Source organism: Anguilla rostrata, chromosome 8 (assembly GCF_018555375.3).
Source record: "Anguilla rostrata isolate EN2019 chromosome 8, ASM1855537v3, whole genome shotgun sequence".
NCBI lineage: Eukaryota > Metazoa > Chordata > Actinopteri > Anguilliformes > Anguillidae > Anguilla > Anguilla rostrata.
Window position 1 is genome coordinate 35094636 of NC_057940.1, and position 22584 is coordinate 35117219.

Below are 22584 nucleotides of genomic sequence, written 5' to 3' on the forward strand. Positions count from 1 at the left end.
TTTACTCTTTGTGAGTCTTTCGAGTTCTGCTGTGTTTTCCTGTTGCAAGAATTTTGGAGTTTGTGGTTTTGCCCATCGTGGCCTTTTTTGTTCCCTGTTTGTATTTGCATTTGCCTTTTGAAAGTAAAGTCTTTATTTAAAACTTACCTTTTTAGCCTCCTGTGTTTTCACTCTGCGCCTGGGTCCTAACCTGTCAAATCCGGACATAAATTGGATATGTTTGTCATGTTATGGGAGGGGAGACTAGATTTTAGGAGGTTTTGTGGTGTTTTGAAGGAGTGTAGCACCCAAGATCACTTGCCAATTAAAATACACCCTCTCTATACAATCACGGTACGGTTTTAGGAATACTACACTCTACAAAAGAGTAGAATCTTTAAGGGCATAAGTTTTAACATGACCTCTCAAAAAGAATATCTCTCAAGGGGGCAATTACAACCAACCGCACTCAAAAAATTCAGCTTACAGTAAAAAAAAAAAAAAAAAAAATTATAAATAAGTGTGATTAAGAAAGGTTTGCTGAAAATAAGCAGAAATCAGTGGGGTAAGAAAAAATGTACTTGATAAGATTTATTAAAACAATTAATTTAATATTAAATTAAGCAACATAATCTTTAAACTGGGAAGAGCTATTTATTGAATTTGCGTTTATAATAGGCTACCTATTAATATTTCATTTCTGCAGTGCATCTGTGAGAGAAGTGACAGCTGTTCCATGTCTTAAAGCTAAGTTTGCTAAATTTCAATTGGCCCATTTAAAAAATCAGTCTTGACTTGAGGACTCAGTAAAAATAAAAAGGAAACCAGGAGACAGCCAGGAGAGAATACTACAAACTGGACACTAAGCACTGAGCACCACACAGGTCGTCGAACACAAAAACCAAGCCACGAAACGCGAGATACACAGGGAATGGGATGGCAGGTATGCCATCCCGCCAAGTTACGCCTTGGCGGGGGCATGCCCCATTTAAATACTACAATGAAAGGCAAAAATTTGACATTATGAAAGGGTAACAGGCGCTATCTGGTGGCTTCTCAAGGGCACCATGAGAGTTAAACCACAGCATCTTCCAAATATCTGGAATCCATAATATTTCCATAATTTGTTGGTGGGCTTGCTTCCGGCAGGCCAACTCTTGGTATCTTTCATATTTCTTATTACCTGCACTTCCCGACCATTTTTTCTAGCTCTAACTAGTCCTACAGTATTTGCACTACATTCAAACTTTTTACACCAAAATGACCGGCTAGTTCCAGACATTATTGCTTGTATTCAGATTTTTGAAATATTAAAAACTTTTTGAAATATTCAACTTTTTTGTGGTCACACCATAGAAGGTCATGCAGGGAAGTTTCGTGGGACGTTTCGTGGAACGCTGTAGGACGCATGCGCAGGTGTTCACGGTCTATGAGTAGGATGCACTTCCAACGGCACGAGATTTTTAAGCACAGCTTTATCGCCTACGCTAACATGTTAGCGTTTTGCCTACTTTAGTTAACCTACGGATGCTATCCTGCACGCATGAGTAGGAGCTAATGGCACACAGCTACAACCACCGGTACAGATGTATGGACACACGGACGCTACAACGACCGATGCAGATGTATGGACACACGGAGGATAACAAATAACGTTACAGAGGTGAGGACCATGCCATAGCTAGCTAGCTATATAGTTAGTCAAGTTTTACTCATGACACTTTTACGATATGACTAATCTCTGGAACATAATCGCTACTTGCTGATTCTCTGCTGTATATGTAACCCTACGGTGCGCCATGGGTCTGGACGGTTTCGTGCTTCTTCTGGGCTATGTAAAAATGGTTTAAAGGTAGCCTATATGGGGTACTCAATTCAACTCAAGGGCACAAGGTTGGTAAATCTTCTTCTAAATATATGTGTGTGTGTATATATATATATATATATATATATATATATATATATATATATATATATATATATATATATATATACACACACACAGATATATGTGTGTGTGTGTTTATACATTATATGTTAATATGTAGAATGAATAGTTCGTTTTGTGAACTTGGTGAACTAGCATGTGTTACCTGCTATGTTAATTGCCATAGTCTATTATCTGCTATATGCTAATTGTATCAGCATTTTTCACGCCTCGTTAACAAGCTGTCTTCAGGCATTTTGTATCGTTGGTTTTAAACTATTGAGATGTGTTTGATGTGAAGAAGGCGTTAAGAAGTTAGCGCTCTTGTTTGTGGTTAAGCGTGTTTTGGGTTACTAGCTACATACATTGGCGGTTGTCCGCATGCATTAAAGACATGCCATTTGTTATATTCTGTGGAGACCCGTGTTACAGGACCGAGCAACGCAAAGGCTGTGCCTTTCAGAATATACGCACGAATATAAATGAAATTAAAGCCCCAAGCGGCGTTGGGAGGGGTCCAAGCATTGGCACTATTGCGATTTTAAAATGTTTTTGTCCTCATGATCATATACCTTCACCCAGCATATCTACTGAATATCATGATGATTGTACAAAATATTGATGACTTATGGCCAATTTTGTGCTAAGAGACGCTGTCGGATTACTTAGTTGCGTCGCCATGGATGTGTCCTGGCCGCTTCCCGTAAAGGCCTTTACTATGTCGTAAGACTTAGATGGCCCGATGTGTATGTACAGCTGCAGCGCTTCCATGCCGCAACACTAGTGTTGTCACGATACCAAAATTTTGACTTTGATACCGATACCAGGTTTAGTATCACAATACTCGGTACCTAACGATACTGAAAATACCTTAATAGATCAGGAACGTAATGTCCACAAGGGTTGACCACATTTTCGAATTCATGGTTTATTAAAAACCTGGTTTATTAACAACCTTTAAGTTGAAGCCTGTTCAATAAGCGTAGGCCCATAGTGTTACAACACTAAACAATAGAAAAATATATTAAATATATTAAAAAAATTAAACAGTTGTAAACGAAATAATCTTTAAACAGGTCTTTCACTTTTAAATAGATCTAAAAACAGCATACTTTAATAACAATGCAGCATCTTCCTAGAATAAAATATTTCCAAATTAGAACACCTATTGCTACTGAAGTGAACTGAGTGGAAGCTTACGCTGTATCAACGAGTGAGTGCACAAGCGCAATGTCACCTCACTTGGCAACCTTAGTTGCTACTGCCATCTAGCGAAGATTCTGACAAATTACACTTTTCATCCTCTCGATCAGTAATGTGGGATACACATTTCCCTGGCTTTTACATTTGACACAAAACTACCGAACGTCGGAAAATTGTAATACCGAACCGTTTCTTTTTTTTTTAAGTGCCGAAAAAGTGCTGAAATTTCGGAATACCGTGCAATGCAGACACTTATTCCAATCCATTGCTCAGTTTAGCAGAGAATGCACACTTCAGAGCACCTCAGAGACAGATAGAATAATAATACATATTTCAAATAATAAATACGACATTGAAAAAAAACGAAACAAAAAACGAAATATCAACTCGCCATCCCTGCTACCTGCGCGCAGAGTAGCCTACCTTATTTATTCTGACATTGGCAGACTACAGCATAAATTGCGTCTTTTGTTTATATTCAATGTTAGTAATTGCAGTGAGGAACTGCAGCTGTAGACACAAGATAGTTTGTTGTGTTATGGTAGCAACGGAACGAAGCGGACTATATATGTATTACTGTCATTGTTTTATTATACCAGCATGTTTTCACGCCTTTGCACAAAAACTAAAATACTGTCAATAAAATGGTTTAGCTATTTCTCAGCATAATGACAGATTCAAAGACTAAACGAACTCACCCGATACTGCCTTCAAATGGATCCATGCCAAAGAAAAGTAATTATTCATCCTCTCAAAAAGCTTTTACTAACAAACTCTTAGTAGCCTAGCATGCACTCTGGCTGGCACTGTCTTCCATTGCTTCCCCGACGTTCAGACCCTCCCCTCACTGATAAAAACTAGACCTTACGGTATCGGATTACTTGCGTCGCCATGGATGTATTCTAGCCGCTTGCCGTAAAGGAGTTTACTAGATGTCGTAACACTTTAGATTTGGAGCTACAGCTCTTCCGTACCCCAACGAATAAAAAGTCCAAATGGCGGGCAAACAATATGGCGGACATAGGTGGTCCCAATAGCAAAGTCGTAGAGCACATTCAGATGCATCGTTCGATTAAGTTTTGTGTTGATCTCACTTATGGTGTGGGAGTTATGACCTTTTGAACATGACCCTTTGTTATAGCGCCACCATCTGACCAACATGGGTGATATTTAGTGCCTGAGTAGTGGGGGGCCATAGGAACCCACCTACCAAATTTGGTTGCTATAGGACTTATGGTTGTTGAGCCTCAGACACTTTTAGCTGAGAAAAATAATAATAATAATAATAATAATAATAATAATAATCCTAACAGATACAATAGAGTTCCAGCAGCTTCGCTGCTTGGACCCCTAATGAAACCGCAAACAGCCAATAATACATTAGAAGAATAGCTGAGACTATATTGTGATTTATGGATGCACATTATATGAATACACATTCATGGAAGTACATTTTAATTCGGTAAATGTTTTCGAAGCTGTACATTTAATATGCACTTTTGTTGGCTTAAACTCAGTAGCAAAATAAAGGGATACTTAAAAGAGACTCTGGGATTAGTACAGCCATGTGCATAAAGGTTGTTTTGTGTCATTTAAAGTAAATGTATTTATGTATTTTGTATTTGTTTTTCCTTTAGCTTTTACGGTGTGTTTATGATAAACAACATTAAAGGACTTCATAAACCATCAGTAAAGAGTCTGACCATCATTCAGCCTGGGATGCTACACCCTCATAGAAATGCATTGAGGCTTGAGGACAGTGCCAGTTGGAATTTGAAGCAAGCTGCACACAATTCCTTCAGGAATTGTAACCTTTCTAGTTTTGATTGTCATTGTTAAATAGGCCCTAAAACACTTTCAAAGCAGAAGTCCCATCTCATTTTAGGCAACCAGCTAACTCTAAGCCACAACCAAATGTATATTTGTAGGTTTTAATAAAAAAATATCCTAGCAACCCTATGACACCCTATGTGAAAAAAATATCTCAATGTGGAAATCCGTACTCTCAGTTTCATAATCGATTGAGTCGGTTTTTTGATCCTTGCGCTCGGTTTTCCCATCTGTGTGTCCGGTTTTCCAATCCGTAGCCTACATTCAGCTGTGCAATACCTAATTTTTGCAATCCGTGCATTCCACTTGCGAATCCGTACACTCAGTTTTGCATTCCATTCACATGGTTTTGGAGTGTGATCACTCGGATTTAAATTGTCAAAGTCATTTGTAAATAAAGTGCCAGTGCACACTCGAGGAAACTCGACAAATAATGAAGCGATATGGTACAAGAACCAGTGGTAGCCGATATCATTCATGGCTCGGGCCTAAGGGGTAGGCCTAATGTTAGGCACGACTCGAAACGGAGAACCCCAGAAAAGCACCTAACAAAACTGATAGTACGCATTTCCTCAGAGATATTTTTTATTCATCTAGGGTGCCTTGGGGGCCACCAGAAATATCTAATCCAGCAAAAAAAAACAATTGTCTACACAGTAAGAGAGCAAATTATTTAGAGTATTACTAACACTAGCTTAAAGCATGAAGCATTTTACTTGATTTGAACATTGTCTTGGTGAGATAACACAACCTAACGGTGCCATGGGAAATTCTCACAGGCAGTTGTTTGAAGCCTGAGAATCATCAACGTAGGCCTAATCCATTATCCGTTATGATGAAGAAACTGATCAGACAATAAGGGAAGACGTCCTTTGTGCACTGGCCTGACTTCCGTTTTTTTTTTTTTTTTTTTTGGGGTGACTGGATGCTCTGAAATCTCATTTCAACGTGCTGGGAGAATGCTCGAAAAGAGCTAGAATATCGTCTCAGTTTTTATTTGTTACGGTTGCATCAAAGAATGCTGAACATATGGGACGCAATATCCCTAGTTGTAGACTAAAACTCACCCCATACCCACAGTCATTTCTGATTAATGAGGGATATAAGCCATCCCAATCCCAATGACAGCTGGCGTGTTCAGTTAGCAGCCGAGCCTGTTGAGCCTGTTGGTGAAGAGCAGCGATATGAATCACTGCGGAGAAGACCTGGTAATTGGACACCTCGGGATGGGATTTCAACCCGTAAGACGAAAGAGAGGAAGAGAGATCTGGTGCTGGCAGTTTTTCCATTCACATGGTTTGCAAGTTTATATTAGTTTAAATCCAACTGACGTACTCAGGGTCACATTAAGTATCTTGTTTACGTTGTTGATACTGTTACAAGTTGCAGCTCTACATTATTCACTGTAGAACCGTTCACTGGAACTAAACTGAACAATGAAAGTCCAGCGTTCCATCCAGGATGTTAGAACCTGCCCCCTCCCCCCAAGCCTGATGGTGCAACCAGCCGTAGTCTGCAGCCTACCCACTGCCATCTCAGCTGAGGACTCAGAATGAGCCCTTCCATCAGTCTCTAACGAGGTCCATTGGGGGTCGGGAGTGCTACATAATCCGCCAAGACCAAGATCTAAGGTCCAGCTCCAGCTGCCTCTGGCCCTCCACTCATCAAGCACATAATGTTCAATAACACTGGCACTGATTGCTACTGACCTGTAATATACCAACCGAGAGCACCCATGCTGGGACAAATTCTCACAGGTATAATTCACAGGGTTGCTGGCTAGTTACATTTCAAGAAATGTCATTTTAGAAATAAATTGAGAAGTTCCCATGTACTTCCCATTGCGATTTTTCAATGAGTAAATTTAGTTTCAATTCATATTTTCAGTGGACTAAATAAAAAATGAATTGACCCCAAAAGCTAATAAGCACAGTAGTATGTAACTTGTGAAAGGTTCCCAGGTGAAGGGTCTGGTTTCCACATAGATTTAATGATGGTACAGGGGCTCTGGTTGGCATGGTGCCTGTAGAGAAACCCACACTCTTATAATAATTGCATTAATCATTTACCATAGCCTTAGAGCACCGGGAACAGAATTTAAGATCTGAACATGACCCAAGGGAGCCCCTCGAGTCAACATTAGTTTGGGCAACATATAGTAAGAAAGGGAAGTAGATTTTCCATACAAAGTGTTTTGTGACAGAATGGTGTATGAGCCAACGGAATGGGAATTGAACAGTAACTTCCAACAAAGGACATGGTATCAATGCCTTTTTTGTTGTTGTCTGGAGCGCTTAGCATAGGACACTGAAATTGCCAACCCACTGGCTGATCACTGAAGCAGTTCTTAGATGTGCGTATGTGTGTGTGTGTGTGTGCAGATATGCAGGCATGCAATATGAACAGTTTGTGATTATATCAAGAAAAACCAAGAGGCACCATTACATTTAGAAAAAAATTTCTATCATGTCTCTGGTTTTTTTCCTGCATCGTTTCATTCAAAAAATGTTTTTAATGACCCAGGCTTGTGTGATAAGGCTTCGTTCTCCGTTATCACATCGCAAGAACTGTCTTTGGCTTTGACTACGTGAATATTCATATTGTGGGTGCTCATGTTTTTTTAATGAATAAGCTACATCCCAGGCTCAGAAGGAACATTGTGTGAACAGTCTGTAATTCAGTTTGATTATGAAATATGAATGAAACAGAAATTAAACAAAAGAACAAAACTGTTCAAAGGTTTTCCATGGCTGGGTGGGGAATAATCGAGAAACTGGCCCTCTGACATGGTTCTAATCCCAGGGGAGTCATTCTTGTAATACCCTTGAACATAAGTGGTTAATTCAAATTTAAGGACTTGCAGAAGGCTGATTGTGCTCAACGAACTATTCTAAATTTCTAGTTGTGCTGCTCATTGTCACCACTGTGCCGCTCAGACTCATACACCCGGCAAACAAAACATGTGCCCCATTGTTGCTTACATGTGAGCCAGTGAGTATTTTCCACTGTAATGACCACACATACTACAGGAGACTAGATTACATAGTAGATTTGATAGGCTGTTTAGAGGATGGACTTGGCTGGTAGGAAGCCCTCTAGGCACCCTAGGTGAAAAAAAATATACCTTGTATGTATATATCTCATAAAAAACATGTTATGTTTTCAACATAAAAAAATGCCAAGTTACTCACACATACAAGACATACACCGTCTATAACTCATTCATTCAGACTGCCAAAATCCAGCCCATTAAAAGTATTGATATCAAAATGACGCCAAGTTACGGTAATACAAACAATATAGGCTATCTTGCCTCACTGAAATTAAATAAGATGCATTCCAAAGCAATGCTATCCAATATTTCCTCAATTCTTTCAAGTCACTTGGCCCTGTGCGTATAAGCATGCAATAGGCTACATGGACAGGCCCAACATATGTGTGGATGGCTTTCTCACAGTGTTCTCATAGATTGATTGAATAGGCGTCTATATGTCCAATTTGTATTGGTATGTAGGCTATGTATTTCGCTGCCCAGCCTTTCTGTTGCGTGAATGATTGTATGTTTCTTGGTATAAATGTCTGTTTGTAAATGTGAATGTAACATGCTGCGAGGGAAATGTCCCCATGGGGATAAAGAAGTTCTCTATGTATGTATGTACAATATGTATTTTACATGCAGTATTTATTGTACGTAGCAAATATACAATCACTTGTACATGTACTGAAATTCAGTTCAGAAGCAAGTATAAACATATGTTTTCTGGAGAAATATGCTTCCTGTAGTTACTCACCAGCAGTTTTCTACATGAATTTCAATGTGTTCCATGAGGCAATTCAAAATATTTGACACTTTGATCTGACACAAAGTTTGCATGACATTGTAAAATGGTAATATTACAAACCACAGGGCCAAGTGACTTGAAAGAATTGAGGAAATATTGGGTAGCATTTGGAATACATCTTATTTAATTTGGGTGAGGCAAGATAGCCTATATTGTTTGTAGTACCGTAACTTGGCGTCATTTTGATATCAATACTTTTAATGGCAGGCCTGGATTTTGGCAGTCTGAATGAATGAGTAATAGACGGTGTATGTCTTGTATGTGTGAGTAACTTGGCATTTTTGTACGTTGAAAACGTGTTTTTTTATGAGATATCATTTCTTTTTGCAAAGTGTTTTATTATCAGAGTGAGAAATGCGAAGTGACCCTGTAAGAAACGGTTGTGGATTATGGCTATCCTTGTGTGAATTTGCACTGTCTGATGAGCATGTACCGTTTAGCAGTTTCGGTTTGCTATAGGCCTATATGTAAAACAGTGGCTGTGACAAAGGGTGCGGTGGCATAAGCTTAAACGCATCAGAAACGCAGGTGAAATATGGCCAGTGTATGTACTCACGGATTTGACGGCCATCCAACGAGCCTTGACAAAAGAATCAGCAAGCCCGTAGAATTAGAGCTCCCTAGGTTGCAACTTGTGTACCCTTCTGTCCTGCTCCGCTGTGTGTTATTTTGTGGAGATGCACTTTTAGTGTTTGTAAGGTTTATAAGGCATTTTGATAGGCTTATCTGCAGGTAGGAATCCTCTTCGCTGTTTTTCTAAGCTAGAACCGGAAAACTTGATAGTGGAGAATAGGAGCAGATGCATATGTCCCAGCAGGCTTTGCATATGAGAAAATAACAACAGTGTGAGAGAAATTAGGAGAAATTATAAAATTGCGTAGTTGAAACAATATGTTTTTAGTAGAATGGGCATGTAGGTGAAGGTTGACATGATCACAGACTATAGTGCAAAGTAAATGAAGTGACCATGAGCAAGCTTAGTTTCCTTATCGAACGGTATATAACAGTCGGTATAAAGCATTAGTCGTTAAAGTGGAGGGTTACGTGACGTGTGAAATCTATTGCACTGTTGTGCTTTATTGTAGCCGGTTAATAACTGAACGTGCAGACGTGCATAATGCAGTGTATACGTTCGGTGAACGGCGGGTAGATATGGTGCAAAAGCAATAGCCTAATTGAGAAGTAGTAGACAATTATTAGTGAGGGTAAAAGCAGGTTAAAGAAACATGTTCCTAGCTGGGCTTGAACCTAGGACCCCATGTTCCCAAGACTGTAACCTTGCCCACTAGGCCACAGGCAGACTAGCTGTTTAAACTGGAAATGTTTCAGAGTAAAAAGGTATGCCATCCCAATGGGTATTTTGCGTGTGTATGCAAGTTTTTGATTGGGTCGTGTAGGTGAAGATTTGGCTGGTGTCGGTAAAATGTCCAATGGGGAGACATTTTGTTTGTGGGATAGGTGGCAGGAAAAATAAGAATGAGAAGAAGAAGAAGAAGAAGAAGGGGAAGAAGAAGGAGAAAACGCAAAATCCCCTTAGTTTGGGGCTTTATTGTGTGGACATGTGAAGTTGTTTATGAAATCTGTCTGTTGAAATGGGGTCAGAATGTACAGAATTTAATGTTTTTAAGGGCTGAGTGTCTGTGGCTGTTGTGGTTATTTCTGTGGGGAACCCTGAAAAGTGCCAAACTCTCGGTGCTGTATAGGTATGGGGCATGCCCCCGCCAAGGCGTAACTTGGCAGGATGGCATACCTGCCATCCCAATATATATATATAGGCTATATATATATATATATATATATATATAAAATTAGGTCCAAACAAGTTTCTTATAACTTAATGAATTCAGCAGAATGACACACCATGCAATATATTAAAACATTATTTTTTAATTTGTTGTGTTGTCTTTCTTTGTTTAATTATTAGAAGGTGCATATTTATACCATTTTATAAGTGATATGGTACTGGAACCCCTTTTATACCATGTAGCCATGGCTAGGTGGTTTGCCAGGGATCTCCGCTTCAAGTCATGCCTGACATCAGTCCCCAGCCGTGCCAATATTCATTAGATAGGCTACCGCGGGTTATTGTACCATATCGCTTTAATAATATCCTGTTTCCTCATGTGTGAATTGTAGCTATGATGCTTCGTTTCTGACTTTCCTGCAATTAACCCTTTGTTTGCAAATGGATTCAACATTGCAAACCCGAGTGATCTCACGCAAACCGTAAGCACGGATTGCAACACTGAGGGTATGGATTTTTAAAACCGAGGATACTGACTGCAAACTTGCGCGCAAGGATTGCAAAACCGAGAGCACGGATTTTCATGTTGAAATATTTTTGTTATCTAAGGGGGTTTTGTGGATTGGCATAATCCGGAGAAGTAAATGTTGTCTACTCCTGGCGGGACAAGAGCTGACTTCGTCCTGTCCCTGGGGACTCCCTGTCCCAGTCTTAGGCATGGTCCCATGAGGTGTGGGCTGTTGGGCTCAGCCTGCACTCATATTCAGCCCCAAAATATCTTATCTTGCATATCCAGGTTTGATATTCAACAGGTTTTCTATGTGATTGCATAACCCTACTAGTTGGTATGATTTTGTACTCCATTGGTTTGAAAATGATTTTTGTCAGACTACCTGTTAATTTTGCATCATAAACTCCTACAATAGTCTACTTTCATATTTCATTGGGTACAACATTTTTTCAGAGAATAATGGAATCATTTCGCCACCTGCTGGCAGAAGTAACCAATTGCTGTTGCCAGGGACAACAAACTCGAAATGAAGGTTCACTGGCAATCTAAACTAACTTTTTATTTATTTATTTATTTATTTATTTTTGCCTTTTAGTTTTTATGCTATAGTGTTCTGCAGTAAGAGTGTACGAGGATTGTATATCAATATTTAACTGACTTAAAAAAATTCAACACCAAAAACAATAAATGTCATTTTGTTTAGATTTGTTTTCCATTTAAATAATAAACAACATCATCACAAACAAGATTCCACAGTTTGTGATGCACAGATCTTGTCATTTTAATGCAGTGATATATGGGAGGATTTTTGGTGTCGTATCTGGCAACCAAACTTATCTCATTTCAGGTTGGCTGCAGCCACTGAGGAATTCACTGAATCCTTAGCGCAAAGGGCCCTTGGAAAAAATGAAGACAACACACCAGTCACATCCTAAAACCAGCTAGCATTCATGACAATATTCTTCCTTAAAAACACACTTCTTGAACCCTAATTCCTTTAATTCTGCAGCAGCTTTGAGTTTATAGCACAGTTGGATTACAAGGTGAAATAGATACAATACAGTCAATACAATGATCTGAAAGTCTCTCTTGCCATTTCATGCATGCTACCCCATTTCATATCTTTTGTACTTATATTCCATGAAGAAACATCTTTAGAAAGAAGAAACATAAAAAGTACCTGCAGCTGACTATTGAATTTTCTGGCCACATGATGTTTGATCCACTGCTCAGCTATGTAACCCTTTTTTTAAGCTGAACCATGGCTAACCTGGTTGGAGAATTGTGATGAATTGCATGGAAACAATATTAATTTTAATCCCAATGGATCGCTCACAAGTACACGTACAAATTTTACCATCTCATTTTTGAGACTGGCAAAACTTTAACAGTACCATTTGCTTCATGGGTCCTTTTTGGAATCTGCTTGTGCCAATTTTATGTGACAAAATAACCTGTGTCAGAAATGGCAATATAGGTGACAAAAGATTTTAAAGTTAATTTTAGAAGTAACCAATGAGCAGGAAACAGCTGTATGACATTTACATTTATTATACAATTTCCGTGAGCAGCCACTGAAAAGAATCGCATGGGAACATTTCTTGTCTGTTTTCCATATCGCTTGAATTTTCCACAGCCTTTCTGCCCTGCCCTGGTTGTCCTGATGGCTTAGTTAAACAACCAAAGCATGACCTGCCCATCGTGATGCAGCCCGGTTCACCTCATACCGACTCAGTGAACGACTGAGGGCCCGAGCGCTGGACTCCCTGGTGGCTCAGTCGATAATGGATCCTGCTTTGAGACGAGTTGGGGCCCTATCACCCAGGTGTCACTGGATGTCATTGGATGATTATGATCAGGAGATTGCAATGCAGGGATGCAATTTTCTTTGTCCCAATGGGGGCAGAGTAGGTTAATGCTAGCCCGCGCACCATGCCATCCTTTGAAACGACACTCTTCTGTTCTGTGTGCAACTGGCAATTCCAAACTGGGGAGTATAAAGCGGAACTTGTCCCTGAGCAATAAAAAGGCTCACACTAAAGGTTATAATGTACTGGCTAACTACACATTTGGCTTAATTAGTCTAGGGGAATACAATTACTCTGGCTATGTAATTATTATTTGCCGCTGGATTTTAAATACTTTGTGATTAGCAAGTGCAAATCAACTGCTGTGCTCCATCCAAGCTGGCGCGTTTATGCGGCTGCTGCATGATTCACATTGTATCAAATCGGCTCCTGTTTCCTGACTCCCCTCCAGGTTCTGTCTGCTTGGCACACAAGCCTGCAGTGTTTTACAGGAGTGAACACATTGTGCCTAATGTGATCGAATGGGAGAACATGAAGGCCAGTGTCTGTAAAGTGCCTGTTGTGGTACAATGCAATAAACTACACACTCAGTTGCAGCTCTGTGGTTTCCAGCCATGGCACGTGTACAGGAAATGAAAACTTTATCTTCCATATATGGATGTGTCCATGATGAACCACAGACACAGGGAAATAAAAATCAGAGTTTTACCACTGGCTATTGTCTTGGTCTGGAAAGGCCTAACACAATATCAGCAAGCGAGATCAGTGTATGTCTGCAAGCATTTCTTAAGACAGACAATAAATAAAATGAACCCTAAATCCTAAAGGTATTTCTACTTGACAGTTGCTGCAGCTGCATAAAAACGGGATGATAATCTCAGAAACCACCTGTAAATGGGGCCTAGGTGAAGCTGTGTGGCCAAATGAAACTATTAAGAATATATAACTGAATAAATTGAACTATATTTTATTTGACATAAATTTGAGCACTCGCATAACAGAGAATCTCATTATAAGAGAAAGAAAGGTGACAAGTGCCCTTACAGTTATGTACATAATAGTTAAACAGAAATGTGAACGGCTTAGCTCTCAGGGTCATGGGAGTACACCAGCCTTACCGTCCAGGAGAGGCATCTATGACATTATATTTGAGTAAATGTGAGAGAAAATTGGCTATGTTGCAACAGTGGGATTCAATTCACAGTAGAATCAGTTATTTTTGGGTAATAACACAATACATGGCAATATAAGAAACATTCATATGTCGTGCCATTCATGCAAATATCTTGGGGGCTTTAGCAGAAGAATTTCATTAAGATTAAGATCCAAAGGAAAGCAGGCACCAGATTCAATTGAGAACTGAGCCTCTTAGCTCACCAACAGCAGCCTTTCCTTATGCAGATCCAGAGTAAAGCATATCATTTATTTGATGTGGGATCTTGAAAGCACCCCAAAGGACGGTGCTGAGGGAACCTTAAAAATATGCCCCTGTGTAGTAAGTGGCAGAAAGGAGAGTAATAACTCAACAGCCTCATAATCCAGGCATCAGCTGCAGCTCAGATACATTGATAGTTGCTACAATACAGTGAATAAAGCATACATCATAGGGAGAAGTATTTTCAAACATGCAGCAGCAAACTAAATAGGAGGGCTGTTTACCTGGACTTAAATGCTGAGATTGTCTCTGACATGCACACATAATGAGACAAGTGATTACATCATTTCAAGGCACCAAAGCCCCACTGCCAGTTTTAGTTTTTGAAATTTTAGTAGGAATCAGGGCTGCTTGGGACCACAAAAGTCTGTAGGGATTATGGAAAATAAAGGATTCATCCAAGTGAGAAAGGTGCTAGCTCGTTTAATGTGTCATAGGTAAAGAAGTATAATTTTGCAGTCTGCTTTGCTTTAAGACTGTTCTGGTGAAGCTGAGGCCTGCTTTGGACCCAGGGCTATTTTAAAAGTGACAGTTAGCAGAACTGGTTTGAGTCAGAAGAGGAAGGAACAGATCTGCTGCCGGATGGGGCCAGCCTGAGGAGCAACAGCACAGACAAGCACAGTCTGTTGTGCAGAAATGGATTGCATCAACAAAAATGACAACAGTGCGAATTGCAAGACCTGTCAAGCAAGAAGCAAGAGGCAAAGAAAGGCTGCCTACAAGTGACAAAAAGGGGAAGAAAAAGACTGAGACAGGGGGCCTTTGAACAGGCTCTAGACACAGAACACAGTGTCTGGAAAGGAAACAGAGAGACACCTGTGAAACTACCGAGTTTTGACGCTGCATGACAAAAAGGCAACAATGAATCAATAGGTGGGGATGAAAACTTGTTAGTGGGTCATGTGGAGGTGAATGAGGGAGTGGTTGAAGAGTGTAATAGAAATGAGGTTGGTATGCACTATTTGAATGCAGAAACAGATCATGATGTAGTGAAGGACGTGTGAGTGACTTGGAGGAAAGGGTCCTCCAAGTCACTCACAGTGATTGGTGGACACACTTTTTGTGCAGAGATGTTTTGAGGAGAGACTTTTGGGGACAGACTTCACATTCAATTTTTGGTATCAGGTTATTGGGATCTACATTTTTGGGAAGTAAAAACTCCAGCCTCCCATCTGAGTAGTGAGATTTCCTTCAGAAAGACCATAGAAAGTCAGAAACAGAGGGCTATTTATTTTTAAGCTTGTTTGTGATTCTTGCTTTATGATTTTAAGATTCGTTGTATCCTCGCAAATGGTGCATATAACCTGTAGAAGCTACAGTACAAGTCACCCTTTACCTACCTAGCTGTGACTGCATGATTATTTACTCAAATATTTTTTCCTCATATTTCTAATTAAGAACTTTGGTTGAGAGGTCTCTTTAAATTATGACTAAATGTGCATAGATCTCACAATAACTCATAAAAGGTGTTTGAGATTGAGCCCATTAACCTATACTGGGGTGGACCCACACATACCAGCAGCATCTATTCCCCTACATATAGTGCAGGCAAGATGCGTTAAAGCATGATTACAGGAGGCTCTACAGCAAAAAGAACTATTTGGAGAAATTGAGTCTGCAGCTCATCAATCCTTTGAAAACGTAGCGCAATATGAAATTCAAGTTTATTGTAAAAGGACATCATAGCAATAAAAAATTATGAATCCATAACATTGTAGTGAGAAGTAGACATACATACACAAACAAAAGTCTAAGAATGTAACAAAGTGATGTTTTACATGATTCACTGATGAAACCGCTTGAGGGCAAGAATGACAATTGCTGTCTTTTAGCTCAACTCAAGAGCTCACCAAAATGTCTTTCTTTATGCATTTCTATTAAAATCCTTGCAAGCCTTCTGGACTAATTTGAAAGTGAATAAAAGGCCATGTGTTACTGGCACCAACAACCATGCCACGTTCAAAGTCACTTAAATCACCTTTCTTCCCCATTCTGATGCTTGGTTTGAACTTCAGCAGATCGTCTTGACCATGTCTACATGCCTAAATGCATTGTGTTGCTACGACATGATTGGCTGATTAGATATTTGCGTTAACGAGCAGTTGAATAGGTGTACCTAATAAAGTGGCCGGTGAGTGTATTTCATTACAACAGGCTGAGTTTTGCTGGAGATACTATAGACTACTGGTAGAATCTGTCAAATTTACTTTGAAATTTTAAAAAAATCTTGTTTTACAGTATGTGAGGGAAAACCTTCACAGCATTTGGAAAGATCACGACAAATGTACTGGAGCAAAGAATAAATAAATAAATAAGTAAATAAATAAATAAATAGCCTAGCAAAACATTTAGTATTTTCTTCTGCAAAAAGTGGGTTAGACTTTGTGTTCTATTACGAAATAAAAAAAAGTTATGGACATCCCAGTTGCCCCGAATGCAAACGTTCCATTGTAATATGATTTTATTTTCACATGTATGGTCCAAATAAAACTTTATCTAACGTCTCCCATATTCACAAAGACAAACTCCATAACCATTTCACGATCAGGGACCAACTATTAGGACTATGCTGAAGACGGTTTAACCTCAAAGAGCGCTGTACTACAGTGGTGATATGTGCACTGTCGAAATTTTAGTCCTCGGGTCTAGAATGCACTACCCATTGATTTACATGGAAAACGGGGCGCATGATGTACAGAACGTTTTTGTAAGTCCACACCGAAAAGTCTTATCCACTGTGACATTTTATCCCTTGCCTTTGCAAAAAATATCTCTTTTCCCTGAACATTTTTCTGACTCCTTTTACAAGTCAAAGCATTCGAAACAAAGTCGGTCTTCGTGTGTGGGATACAAAAACTCCAAAATCATCAAGGGGTTTCCCGATCTAACGCACATTTACGCACAGCGCAGAGGGAGACGGCGCTTATAACTAACTCAGCCTTGAGGAACTTCCACTACTTCTGAAAATAAAAAGCCCTGCTGGGCGGTACATCCCGGGGCTATAATAAACTCCTAATATTTAAGTATGTTTTATCCGCCGATTAGATCACTGCTCTTTGTTTGGTTATTTGTTCCTTCCTGCGGAACGGAGAAAGCGAAACAGAAGAGGGACGTTGAATTCGTGGAGAAAGTAAGAGCTCCTCCAAAATCCAATTTTCAAAGTTCACATTTTTATTGGGATTATTTTTGCATGCATGCATATAGCCTAGCATTATAACCTGGCATTATGTTTACCAAAAGAGTAAATTATATTGGTATATATTTTTTGCGATTTATCAAAGTCGTCATTTTAATTCCTCCCAAATCCACTGGCAGACCGCCGTATATTACAATAGAATAATTTTAATTTCATATCAAATTAAATTATGTTTCAGCTTCAGCCGGACGACGTGGCTTGTTGCTAATTCGGGCATTTCACGCAGTCGTTTAAGTTCCATCCTAAACCTCCTTTTATTTGCTATGATTGATCGACTGAGACACTCTAATCCTTTAGTGCACAGGAGGAGGTGATGGTGGCCCCCAAAACTGTACCCGGCACCCAACAGATGCTCCCGTGGTAAACTTTGAACTCACTTTATGTAACTACTGACATAATTATGTGCTGTTTGAATGTATGTCATGTCTCTGTGTATGTGTGCTTTTGAGGTTTCTGCAGGACAGTGTTGATTTTGAAAAAAATCTATAGCTACCTCAATTAGGTCCTGTGCCCAAGTGATGTAATGAAGGTTAATAGAAACATCAGCTGTTTGCATTTAATTATGCAGAAACTCCTTTAACTCCCAGTGCTACTCAAACAGGCCTGTCACGAATCACTTTTTTGAATCAAATGCACACAAAATGTTCAATTTAAAATGCTAGAGTTGACTTAGTAGCACCTGGTTGTTCATTCCTGGTTGAGGTCCATCCATTCCTGGCATAATTGCCCCTATAAAGTACATAACGCACTTCAGGTAAAATGTTCAATGTGAGCATTGCATGACCTGAAAGTGTGCAGTACGAACTTTATCTTTATCCAGTACTAACTCATTACTGCACTACCACGGTTTTATTGTGAACACTGTTGCAAGTATCATTGCTTTAATTGGATATGCTGCCCAGTAGCCCAGTTATGTCATTTTAAATGTAAGTGTATTCACAAGGTTAAACACAAAACCAAGTATCTTTTTCCTTATAACCTTTGTTGTTTTCAGAAAGAAACCGTTCAAGTTGTGTGTTTTTCCATAAAATGACACGATGTTCCTGATGGTAGACCTCCGTCATGTGAGCTCCAGTACTAATGATCTGTCTGGAAGTACACTGATGCATCATTACTTCTTCCAGGACCAGTTCTCAGGCAATTTATTTCCATGGTGACTCAATGGCTAAAACAGACCAACTGAATCACATGTTCATATGGACAACAGTTTCAGACTTAACTCCTGCCGGGCTGCTTGTGCACTTGTTCTCACCCCATCTTATTGCATAATTTCTTCAATACATTCTCTAATATTGTTGTGTGCAGGGCATGGATACACCTTTTAACTGTACGTTTAGTTTTGAAAACTCCAAGCTGATAATCAGACAAATTTATTATTATTATTATTATTAAAATTTCCAAGAGACACAGCAAGGTTCTCAAATTCTATTCCAGAAAGGCTGTAGTGCCTGTTGGTTTGTTGTGCATTTCAGCATTGAAGTTCTTAATTGAGTTCAGTTTTTGAGCATTGCAGGAAGGTAGTTTAAGATCCCTGCCCTACAGGAACTGACAGCATTATTCTTGACAGTGCAGGTTTGGATTCCCTGACCCATGGGCCTGGACAGCTGAAGAAGTGTTTGGTCTGTCTGATCCAAGCTCTTAATTACACAATTAGATTGTTGTATGACATCCTGTGGCATCAAGGTCAGATTGCTTGAGCCCAGGAATTAAAAGGAGATAAGAGTCCATTTTGTAAAAGGTTTTTTTGGCTATGAAGGCTCTTCAGGGCATCCCCAAGCAGGAGAGGAGTCATCCCAAACCCATTTTTTGCCCTTTTATTTCCAGTACAGTAGCTGTCTACAGGGCCCACCCGGCACCCCCGGCCGGGACGGGAACCCAGGTGTGAACGGTATCCCTGGGACCCCGGGCATCCCGGGCCGTGATGGGCTGAAAGGGGAGAAGGGGGAATGCGCCACAGAGAATGTCCAGGAGCACTGGAAACCCAACTTCAAGCAGTGCGCCTGGAACTCCCTCAACTATGGCATCGACATGGGCAAAATCGCTGTGAGTCACAGCAGTGGGACAGACTGACCAACACCAGCAGTCAACATGATTTTACTATGATACATTTATCTGAATGTATACAACTGTATGGTATATGCATCCAGAACTGAATGCAAACCTGACTTATTTTACTCAGAGAAAATCATGCATTGGAAGGAAATACACATATGGACTTGGGATAGTACTTGCGAGTAAACCCCACGAACACCTGTCATTAAAACTTTTTTGATTCTCATATTGTTTACACTGTCATTAAACTTGTTTCATTATGATTAAATCGTTACAGACCCAGATAAGTTGCAACTTAGAATGTTAACAAACTTTCAATAATTTTTAATGTTTACATTTTTTATTTTGATTGTTTGAAATTGTTTTTGTAAAACTGTAGCTGTAAAATAAGTGAGTCTTTGATTGGCCATTCATCATGTTTGAATCAAGACTTCCATGGGCCTGCGAGTCTAGCAGCCAATGAGGGCTCAGATCAGAACCTGGTATCTTCTAGATACTGATGTTCCTCTGTCATGACAGAAATGATAAATTAAGGATGAGACCGTCATGGCATCACCTTACCAGTACAAAACAATGTGTCACTACTTACAATTTCCATCAATATTTCTGGGACCCCTGTGGGAACTACCAGGAGTGAACCATTCACCACTGACATTATTTTATTGCTTGGCACCAATGTGCTCCATGGTTGGTGGAGCTCCTCCCTGTTCTTCATACGAGTGGTGACATCATGACCATCTCATTCCTGTATAGTTACCCGCGTGTCGCGCATGCCTCCCGCAGGACTGCACCTTCACTAAGCTGCGCTCGGACAGCGCCCTGCGGGTGCTCTTCAGCGGCTCCCTCAGGCTCAAGTGCAAGACGGCCTGCTGCCAGCGCTGGTACTTCACCTTCAACGGGGCCGAGTGCACGGGGCCCCTCCCCATCGAGTCCATCATCTACTTGGACCACGGCAGCCCCGGCTTCAACTCCACCATCAACATCCACCGCACCTCCGCAGGTGAGGGGCCCGTCCCGTGTTCAGTCTGGGGTCAGGGGTTCTACCCTCTGCATTTCCCTGTGGTTTCATTCACCACAACCCAGAATTAATTTCAGAAATTTTGCACACTTTCTTGTAACTAATGGCAATGGTTTTGTTCAAGTCAATTGCCCATTTTTGAACATTTTTCTTCAAAATATTTAGCCAACAGTGTTTGAATTGGCTTCAAGTAATTGAGTAGACACGATGACCTTATTTTGAAATGGCAGCACGTATTGGAGGAACATAACTCATAGCATTACAGCACCATTTTTTCAGGGAAGTCATTTTCTGAAAGGAAAACTTAAAGGATAATGGTTTTTTTGTTCACCTTCAAGGCAAATAATTTGAACTTAATTTTTATTAGACTGGCTAAAATAGACTTTGCTATATGAAAATGTTGTTCAGGAATTATCAATACATTTTTAATTTTGTTAGAACTTAACTATACTGCTATTTGAAAAATAACACAGACCTCTCATTTTTGTAAACTGTATGTAGTCACCAGATGAAATGTACAGTAATGATATTTGTGACTGGTAGCTCAAAGCTGCAAGAATGGGTGCAGTACACAGTAAATTGTGCAAAACTAAAACTACAGGACCTACAACATGGCAGTTTATATATTTTAGTTGAAAACTACAAGAGAGATGAATTGTTCAGGGTTATAATATCACATTCCTTTCTGCGCAAACAGAAGAGATTTTGTCATTCTCAGGCAGCAGATGCTGATATATAACTTGTCTATACTGTAATTATAGCATAACCAGAGGTATTTCTGTGTCCCGGGTGGTTTTGGGAGGGCTGGAGAGACCTTCATCACGTCAGTTCAACAGCGTGCATTACAATTAGCTTCTGCGGGAGAGGCTCGTCGTTACGAAAGAACAAAACAAAGCGATGACTCGCCATGCGGGTGGGTGAGCGCTGCGGATGTTTGCTGACCTGTTGCCGTGGCCCGTTGTGTCCAGTTGAAGGTCTGTGTGAAGGGATCCCTGCCGGTCTGGTGGACGTTGGCATATGGGTGGGCACGTGCGCCGACTACCCCCGAGGGGACGCTTCTACTGGCTGGAACTCCGTGTCCCGGGTCATCATCGAGGAGTTAGTGAAATGAGGCCTTCCTTTTCCATACCCCAGCCAACATGGGGCCCCCCATATTTTTACACATTGTAATTCACTTCATGCTAGCACCCCTGACTGAATCAGGTGACACTATATATTCAAGGGCAAGCTTCTCTTCTAATGTTCTTCAAGTGCTAAAAGGTTATGGTTTAAATATTGAATTTCACCTGAGGACCGAGACTCTTGTCACAGAAGGAGACATTATTACTAAAGTATAATCTGTGATTGCTATGTCAAGTTTGAGGAGGTTCGGTTCTACCTAGAGCGCAGAAAAACACAATTTGCTTGGAATTTATAATTTACTTTCAATTAACTGGCAAAATTTATTTGATCTTACCCACTGCCATTTTAGGTATTTTCCAATGCCAGTTGTCTATAATATTTTTATTTATCAATGTTCATAAATTCTAATAAAAATCACTTTTTATATCGACAATTTCATGTGACTGTCACTTGCTTCCACATCATATATATATATATATATATATTTTTTTTTTTTTTTTTTTTAAATGTTTTTTATATTGTGCCAATTTATTCCTTCGAGTAAAAATCTTCTTGCTGATGTAATGGACAACTTTAATCAAAAAAACTTGAAATGAACAAAATCTTGACAGTGTATAGTTTTATCAATCTGTATAAAAAATAAATTTCACTGCTAATTGTGTGTGTGTGTGCATGCATATACACCATCAGGAGGAGAATACTCTTATCTTAAGGTTTGCTTGCAATAAAGCTCTAATCCTTAAATTTCGGTCAGACTCCTGGATGGCCTTAGGAATTGTGTTGAGGTCAGTTCCACTTCAATTCAAAGAACGCATGTAAATTAAATTTATGCATTGAAAAATGCCCATAACATTATATGAGAATTTTTCTATGAATGAATTGAATTTCTGTTCAGCTCCTGAACTGGAAGGGAACTG

At 39.8% G+C, this 22584-nt stretch overlaps 1 protein-coding gene across 1 annotated transcript; it reads left to right on the forward strand.

Moving 5' to 3' along the window:
• Positions 1-1190: 1190 nt before the first annotated feature.
• LOC135261522 (collagen triple helix repeat-containing protein 1-like) lies at positions 1191-22100 on the forward strand. The gene is made up of 4 exons (XM_064347885.1): positions 1191-1642; positions 19300-19518; positions 20311-20527; positions 21514-22100. The coding sequence occupies exons 1-4, from the start codon at positions 1607-1609 to the stop codon at positions 21654-21656; spliced, it is 615 nt and encodes a 204-aa protein (XP_064203955.1). The 5' UTR covers positions 1191-1606; the 3' UTR covers positions 21657-22100.
• The last annotated feature ends 484 nt before the right edge of the window (positions 22101-22584 follow it).

Coding starts and splice junctions, on each gene's coding strand:
- LOC135261522 (XM_064347885.1), top strand. CDS start 1,607: ATGGACACACGGAGGATAACAAATAACGTTACAGAG. Junction 1,643..19,299: donor TAACAAATAACGTTACAGAG/GTGAGGACCATG, acceptor TTTTATTTCCAG/TACAGTAGCTGTCTACAGGG. Junction 19,519..20,310: donor TCGACATGGGCAAAATCGCT/GTGAGTCACAGC, acceptor TGCCTCCCGCAG/GACTGCACCTTCACTAAGCT.